The following is an 8276-nucleotide window of genomic DNA, read 5'->3' as shown; positions in this document are numbered from 1 at the left end:
GGGCCTGATTAGTACTTGAATGGGAGTTCTTGTTCCATGTCCAGCTATGCTAAAGTTGAAAACCATTGAAAGGAAGTTCCCACCCACAGGAATTGTAAGTGATGTTTCGTCATCCGTTACTCCATTGACTCTTTGCAACAGTCTTCTGAAATGGGTATTCTTATCCCAATTTATCAGTGAGGAAACTGAAGTTCAGTGAGATCAAGTAACTTGCCTGAGATCATGCAGCTAGCAAGTATCAGATCAATGATTCAAAGCCAAATCCAGTTATCTCATGAAAATTGTTCCTTCTCTCTACCACACCTTATCACTTCCTTTACCAAAATGCTGGCTTTCATCACATCAATGAAGGAGAGCAGAGTCCTGAGTGAAGCATTTAACTTAATCAGCTGGGGATTGTTGGATGAAGGAATAGAAAACATAAGCAAAGTGAAAGCTCAGAATGCATCACCTTCCCCTCCTCCCTACATCCAGGTTAGCCTTACAGACAGGCCAAGTAGTGAGTAGCCCACAGAGTGGAATGTGAAAGATGCTGGTTATGTCTACTTCCCCTCAAAACATCTTTCCAATGCCCTCCTACCCCCGTTGTTCCTAAAGTCCCCTAGGCCTTTAATTCCTTGGGGTTCCTGTGGCCTCTCAAAGTGGAAATATACCTGGAAGAAGAAACAATAAACTGAATTACTAACATATAATCATTCAGAAAATATTTAGTAAGCACCAGAATCTGAAGAGGTACTTAGAGCTTCACCAGAATCTGAAGAGGTACTTAAAGCTGAGATTATTATCTTCTTTTTACGGATGATGAAATTGTGGCTCAGAGTGTCTGAGTGACTCATTCCAGATGACACACCTGAGCCCCATTTTCTGAACCAGAGCTCAGACTTGGGTCTTCCGATTTTGTGTTCTATGCTCTTTCCTTTCTATCACAGTAACTCAAGGGGTTTATAGGTGGGAACTCAAGACAAAAGTACATGAATAGTTAAATAACAATTCAAGATAACAGTAGAAGTAATGTTAGAAGACAATAAAAGTGTCCAATGACTGACAGAGACAATAATTGCTCTAGGAGTGACCTGTAAGGTCACTGTGGGTAAGAGTCAACAGAGAAGGCCTCGAACAGGAAGCAGGACTAAAGCCTGGCCTTGGAAACTGAATAGAAAAAGGGCAGCCCAAGAAGAAAGGGAGGGCATTCCAGTGTGGGGGACAGGAAAAATAAAGACAGAGGTGAGAAAACCCAAGTCTTGTTTGGAGAGAGAATGAAAAGACAAATTTAGCTAGATCTGGAAGAGAGACTTTTACTGGGGGATAATGGAAAATAAGATTCAAAAGACCCTCTTGAATTTCTGACAAAAGGATTTTGACTTGTCTTGTGGACAATAGTGAACTATGAAAGAATTTTGAGTCAGACAGTGAAACTCTGAAAGCAGTGTGTGGGTAGACTAATCTGGCAATATGCATTTTGGAGGATGCCTTTCGATGGGAAGAGATTGGAGATAAGGAAGACTAGTTAGGAGCCTATGACAGTCAGGGATAAGGTGACAAAAGCCAGTATTAGAATGGTAGTGCTGAGACTAAAAGGAAGGCCAATTGTAATTGGCAAGATGAAGAAAGAAATGTCAGAACCTGTGAAATAGGGAGAGACAAGAGTTGAACTTGCCTGAGAGTTTTCAAGCCTAGCTGACTTGAAAGAAGAGGCCATGAACAGAAATTAGCAAGACAGGTAGACAAACTGGTTCAGGGAGTTTTGCTTTTGACATCTCGGGGTGGAATTAACAATGGAAGGTCCAAGTGAAACTGTCTAGTAGGCAATTGAAGATGTAGAGGTGGAGGTTGGGAGAAGGGAAGGCCTAGAATTGAGTTGGCTTGAAGTAATGGTATACAAGGAGCCCTGGGAGTCAGGAGACCTGGGACTTTGCCTCTTCTCTGCCACTAACTTACTGAGTCATGGGCAAGCCACCTCTCTGGGCCTATTTCCTTCAATGTAAAGTGAGGGAGTGCGCAGACCCTATATGATCTCTGAGGTACTCTCAAGGACTATGAGTCACCTGCATGTATGTTCTCTCCAAGGCAAAATCAACAGTCCAATGAACAAAGGGCATTAAATAATCCCCAAATGCTATGACTCTGTGACCGATCTCAGGAATGTTATTTACTTAAGGAGCAAAAGAGAAGTCAGCAAAGGAGATAGAAAGCAATCAGAGAGATAAAAGCATGAGGAGAGAAATTCCAAAGCGAGAGGATAAAATAAGGAACTAAAATTAAAAGTATCACAATAAATAAGATAAATATTTACATCAAATAATGACAAAGGGATAGCATGTATATTAAGTAAAGAATACATGGGCCGGGCGTGGTGGCTCAAGCTTGTAATCCCAGCACTTTGGGAGGCCGAGACGGGCGGATCACGAGGTCAGGAGATCAAGACCATCCTGGCTAACACGGTGAAACCCCGTCTCTACTAAAAAATACAAAAAAACTAGCCGGGCGAGGTGGCGGGCGCCTGTAGTCCCAGCTACTCGGGAGGCTGAGGCAGGAGAATGGCGTAAACCCAGGAGGCAGAGCTTGCAGTGAGCTGAGATTCGGCCACTGCACTCCAGCCCAGGCAACAGAGCGAGACTCCATCTCAAAAAAAAAAAAAAAAAAAAAGAATACATTTAGATATATCAGAATACCACTAGGGTGCCAACTGAAGAAAGATGCAAAGAGTAAACATATGGGAAAGAGTTCAATCCCATGAGTAATCAAAGAAATGAAAAAATATGAAAATAATATTTAACCATCTAAAGAGATTTCTTCTAAAGTCCAATGCTAGCACTGCAAGGGAACTGGAACAACTCATATGTCATTGTGGTGTGGAAAATTTTTGCAGTCCTTTTGGCAATCATGATCCATAAAAACGTTCATGCTCTTTGGTCTGGTAATCCCGCTTCTGGGAACTTATCCTAGAGACAGAATTACAAAGGAGAAAAAATCTATACACATTAAGATGTTCAAAGCACAGAAAAATTGAAATATATCTAAATATTCAATAATAGGAGAATAGTCAAATAAAATGTAATCTACTGACAGGTATAATTTTATGAGGCAATTGAAATAATAGACATGAAAGACTATAGCAACCAGGGAGAATATTTACAATAAAAGGTTTCTAGGCCAGGCGTGTAATCACGCCTGTAATCCCAGCACTTTGGGAGGCTGAGGAGGGCAGATCACTTGAGGTCGGTAGGTAGTTCGAGATCAGCCTGGCCAACATGGTGCAACCCCGTCTCTACTAAACATACAAAAATTAGCCGGGCGTGGTGGTGCATGCCTGTAATCCCAGCTACTCGGGAGGCTGAGGCAGGAGAATCACTTGAACCCGGGAAGTGAAGGTTGCAGTGAGCCGAGAATTGTGCCACTGCACTCCACCCTGGGCGACAGAGCAAGACTCTGTCTCAAAAACAAAAAAGAAAAGAAAAGACAAACGACAGCAGGGTTAAGGTGTCAGTGGTAATGCTTTGTTTTTTTGTTTGTTTGTTTGTTTTTAAGGTGGGATAAAATGGGTGATGGAAGAGACTTGAAATAATGAAGAGAGGTAAACAAAGGAATAAGAAAGGGGACCACCTCTTATTCTGGGAACTTCAGGGAAGAAAGGGAGAAAGACAGGGCAAATATAGAGTAGTTATCATGAATGATAACTGGAAGTTGAAGCGTTAGAGCTTCTCAGTTTTGCAGGAGGCAAGGTAACTCTCTTAAGAGATCACAAGAAGGAGATGAATTTGGGGCTTTGTGGAGGTGGAAAAGACAGGAAACAGCTGCTGTGGAATGTTCTCTAGGAACACACCAGGCTAAGAGGAATGAGAGCTTAGACGTAGCTCCAGGATGTGAAGTTTTAGTGAGTCAAGCCAGCCTTGTCCTCTGGTTTCATCTGCAATTTCCTCCAGTCCTAGAAGAAAGGAGATTGGCCCAAGGTGAAAGTCAAGGTGTTCAAAGCTAAAGTGCAAGGGAAGACAGCCCTAAAGTAACAGATGAGAAAATTGGCCTGAGTCAGTTGGGATGGAAAGAGCAGCTTTACTGGGTGGGGACAGCAGGTTAGGGGAGGTGATGGGCAAAGAGGCCATGGTCATAGGAATAAAAGGAAGAGAGTGCAGATGAGGAACAGTGTATGTAACAGTGGCTGTGAGACTGGGAGAACCAGTAAGAAGAGGAGAAAAAAGTTGGTTCATTTACTCCTAATGGCAGGAGTCCTGCGTAGCAAGAAGGTCCTGGATATCTAGGGAGAAAGTGGGAGCCTTTCAAAAAACAAAAAGGGAAATTTAGGAAAACTGAAGTCATTTTTTTCTGCAGTCCAGCCCCAGCCCTACTCTACGGAGAGAGACCCCTTAGAAGCCAATAAGAAGTTGGTATCATTAGATAAGTAAGAGATCAGAGACAGGTCAGCAAGGGTGGGAAAAAACGAAAGGCAAGGCTGGGATCTGACTCAGGAGACCAACAGGCTGGAAGGTGATTTCAAAGGGAGAAGGCCTGTAAGTGTGAGCCCACCTTTCTCAAGTATACATATGTAACAAACCTGCACGTTATGCACATGTACCCTACAACTTACAGTATAATAATAATAAATAAATTTAAAAAAAAAATAAAAATAAAATAAAATAAAATTAAATTAAATTAAATGCAAGCAAAAAAAAAAAAAAAAGAATGCCTGCCAAGAAATTCTTACTTCCCAAGGCTTAGGGGTTAGCTTCTCAATTTCCAATGCACCCCGCTCCCCTCCGCAACTTGATCCTATAAGCCTGTAAGTGCTAAGATGGCACTGGAAGAGAGAAGCAATGAATGGGTGGGAAACTTTAAAAGGAACCTTCCCAGTCCTAGTGCTCCACCCTGGCCTCAAAGTCCTGAAGCCTGATCTGAAAGAGCTGGTGACAGATTTATCATTTATTTGGGGCAGGAGCTAGAGAAAGGGGAGAGATCAGTGAAACGCTAGTTCTGGGCGTCAATTCCTGTCACCACCATCCTCTGCACAAATCTGCTCTACTCCTCAATGCCGGAACTTACAGCCATAGACATGAGAGCTCCACCCCCTCAGTCTGAGCCATCCACTTGTCCTTTCGTTAAGTACAGGAGAGCTGTCATATACATGTTCTGAGCAAACATCATAAAGAAGGTCCAGTCCCATTCCTGTCCTAAAGGCTGTTATCAGCTAAGGTCCCCACCCCATCACAGGACTTTAATTCATGCTGCGCACTAGTTCAACAGTGTCAGGCCCCCAGCTATATGCGGGGACCCTGGCATGCAGGCTCCCTGGGATCACACCCTATTGCAGTGCCTCGGTAAGCAAGACTATGCTGTCTTTGAGGGAGAACCAGGAAGTTGGTGTGGGTGCTGCATATGGCACATCCTTGGCATCTGTGATATGGAAGTTGCCTCCACTTCCTGATTCTGGTTATCACCATCAGATACGTCAGGCCAATCCTGAGATGACTCTGCCTGATCCACCCCTTCAGCTGAATGCTCTGGTCTGGCTGGAGAAACACATGCTATAGGAGGCTGTGGGGGAAATGGGACAGGGAAAGAGGACTGGGGAAGATTTTCAGGAAGACTTGTAGGATCAATGGCCCCAGGAAGGGACAGAAACAATGAGAAAGGAGTAGAAGACTGGCATTGGCTAAAAAAGAGTGGGCAACTGAAGGGGTTATGAGAGATGAGATCACCCATAATGTCCCTGTCTCCCTGCAACCCTCAGGGCGAGGGCTTCTATCCAGAGCCTGGAAAACAGGAGGAAGCGCCTTACCAGGTATCACTATTGGGTTCCCTCACCTCTGCCCTGCACTCACCCCCTTTTCTCTCACTTCCCGGCTTCCCGTGTTACAATCTATCTGCCCTAGGAGTAGAGAAGCTACTGTCCTGGGGGGTGGCTGCCCACCTGCAGCTGCTATCCTCAGGCAGGGACACTAGTGCCAGGGAAGAGGCAGCCGTGCGGGGCTGGGGCTTGCCACCACCACAGAGCTGATGGAGCTGACGTCGATATTTGTCCCCAGTGAGCAAGTAGAGCACAGGATCCAGGCAGCTGTTGGCACTGGCCAGGGGCCGAGTCACTTTATAGACCACGTTGACGATGTTCAGCACTCGGCAGTCAGCTTCCAACAGCCTTGCCAGGTAGTAAATGGTGCGGGTGATGTGGAAAGGCACGAAGCAGACAGCGAAGACGGTCAGCACCACAGCTATGGTGCGAAGAGATCGGAGACGAGAAGAAGACTGTGCAGCGCCTGGCAAGGGCTGATACAGGCGACGGGCCATGAGCCCATAGCAAACAAGAGTGACCAGGCAGGGCACGCCAAAGAGCAGCCCCATGACCGCCGAGCTGAAGTGCACATAGTGGTCAAACTCTTCAGGCCGAGTGGTGTCATGGCACAGGACGGTGTTCCCTCTGGTGCTGGTTGTGACGAAGAACAGGTTGGGCACGAGGCAGCCGGCTACGACCAACCAAACTGCCAGGCAGATAAGGCCTGCGAGGCGAGGGCGGCCCCAGCGTAGTGCCCGAAGTGGGTGGCAGATGCCCAGGTAGCGGTGCACGCTAATGCAAGTGAGGAAGAGGACGCTGCAGTAGAGGTTCCAATAGAAAAGAAAGCGGACGAACTTGCAGATCTCAGTGCCAAAGGGCCAGTGGTTGCGGGCTGCATAATAGTAGATGAGGGTGGGCAGCGACAGCACATACAAGGTGTCTGACAATGCCAGGTGGAACATGTAGGTGGCAGTTGCATCCCAGGGTCGGAGGCGGAAGATGAAGAGCCATAGGGTTGGGGCGTTAAGGCCCAAGCCCAGCACAAAGACAACTGCATAGCTCACAGGAAGCAGGATGAACTTGAAATCCTCATCAAACCAACAGTCCAGCTCCACCTCACTGCTGCCAGGACCTAGGCTGAGGCCTATGGATCTCAACAGCGAGGACTCTGTACTGGCCATGGCCCCCCTGGAGATGGAAAGGGGAGAAGTGAGGGTGGCAGGATTTCCCTGCCCACCCCTATCCCTGAGCTGGGGCAAAAAACGCAGAGAGCAGGGAGAGCAGTGGTTGAAGCACTAGAGAGAGCTGACAGGAGTGCATCTGGGTGCACTCAGGCTAGCCAGGCCCCTACCCAAGCTCCCTTGGTCCAGCTTGGGGAGTGGTGGGCAGCAGGCAGTGCTGGGGCTCAGGCAGGCAGCCCGTGGGTTTGGGTTGTTCTCACTCTGCAGCTCACTCTGTCCCTAAGAGCCTGGCTAGCTTAAGAGGGTGGAGGCCTCCCAGCACTATCCAAAGTGGGAAGATACCCAGACACAAAGTGTCTCCTGACTCCTCATCACAGCTGTGTCCCTGGAAGAGGAGTGTCTCTCCCCACAGTGCCTTCGCCTCTCCTAGTGCCCTGGTCACAGTGTCTCCAGATGACATTTACCTATGACACCTTCCCCACTGCCCGCCTACAGCCCAGGAGCCCCATTGCCACCCTTGCCCAAGAACCTTGGCACGTCTCCTACCTGGTCCCCTTGAAGCTGAGCTCAGCTGACTCTGTCACCTTTCCCCTTGGCAGCCAGAGGGCATATCCAAGGAGGTGGAGTTGGAGGTGGGGCCTGTCCTCCTCCCATCTGGGAGATCCAAAGAGTTAGAAAGGCCCTTTACAATGACCTAGTCCAACCCTACTCATTGTACAGATTGGGAAACTGGGGCCCAGCGAGATTACTATTTAACAGCTTTGAAATGACTGCAGGAGGAAGCACACGAGGAAACATCCAAGTTTACCGATGAAGAGCCAGGCCCCTGGAGATAGATTACAGGGGGATCATACAAGTCTGTGTAAGTGAGCAGAAACATGGGAAATGAATTTTCACATGGGCAAATGCAGGACAACACATTGAAAGATTTTAGAAAATCTAAACTACTGATATTTAATACAAATCTCAATCTCATATGCATATCATTACAACGAATGCTTATATAGCACTTAGTATGTGACAGGCATTTTTCTAAGTGCTTTATACTTATTAATGACTCCATAGGTTCTCTGTGAACTAGGTACTATTATTGTCTCTGCTCTGCTGATGAAAAAATGAAGGCACAGAAAGTTTAGGTGTCTTGCTAGTTAGTGGTAGAGTCAAGATTTGAACCAAGGCAGGCCTGCCTTTGGATCAGGCTCTAGCATCCATGACTTAATTGCTGTGCTTAAGTTGCCTCTCTAAGCCACTAGCTATGATCCAGGAAAGAATCAACAAATATTTATGGGAGACAAAGGCAGGCAGATCTCTTGAACTCAGGAGTTCAAGACAAG

At 46.6% G+C, this 8276-nt stretch overlaps 1 protein-coding gene across 1 annotated transcript; it reads right to left on the bottom strand.

Annotated features, from left to right (window-relative positions):
• Positions 1-4727: 4727 nt before the first annotated feature.
• P2RY4 (pyrimidinergic receptor P2Y4) lies at positions 4728-8276 on the bottom strand. The gene has a single exon (XM_021933069.2). It carries the CDS (start codon positions 6940-6942, stop codon positions 5845-5847), a length of 1098 nt encoding a protein of 365 aa, XP_021788761.1. The 5' UTR covers positions 6943-8276; the 3' UTR covers positions 4728-5844.

Source organism: Papio anubis, chromosome X, assembly GCF_008728515.1.
Source record: "Papio anubis isolate 15944 chromosome X, Panubis1.0, whole genome shotgun sequence".
In the NCBI taxonomy this organism is placed as follows: Eukaryota; Metazoa; Chordata; class Mammalia; order Primates; family Cercopithecidae; genus Papio; species Papio anubis.
Note: the sequence above shows the minus strand (reverse complement) of the source record. Positions and strands in the feature narration are given on the sequence as shown.

Excerpts from the sequence above, each read along its gene's own strand:
- P2RY4 (XM_021933069.2), bottom strand. The coding sequence starts at position 6,942 with ATGGCCAGTACAGAGTCCTCGCTGTTGAGATCCATAGGCCTCAGCCTA.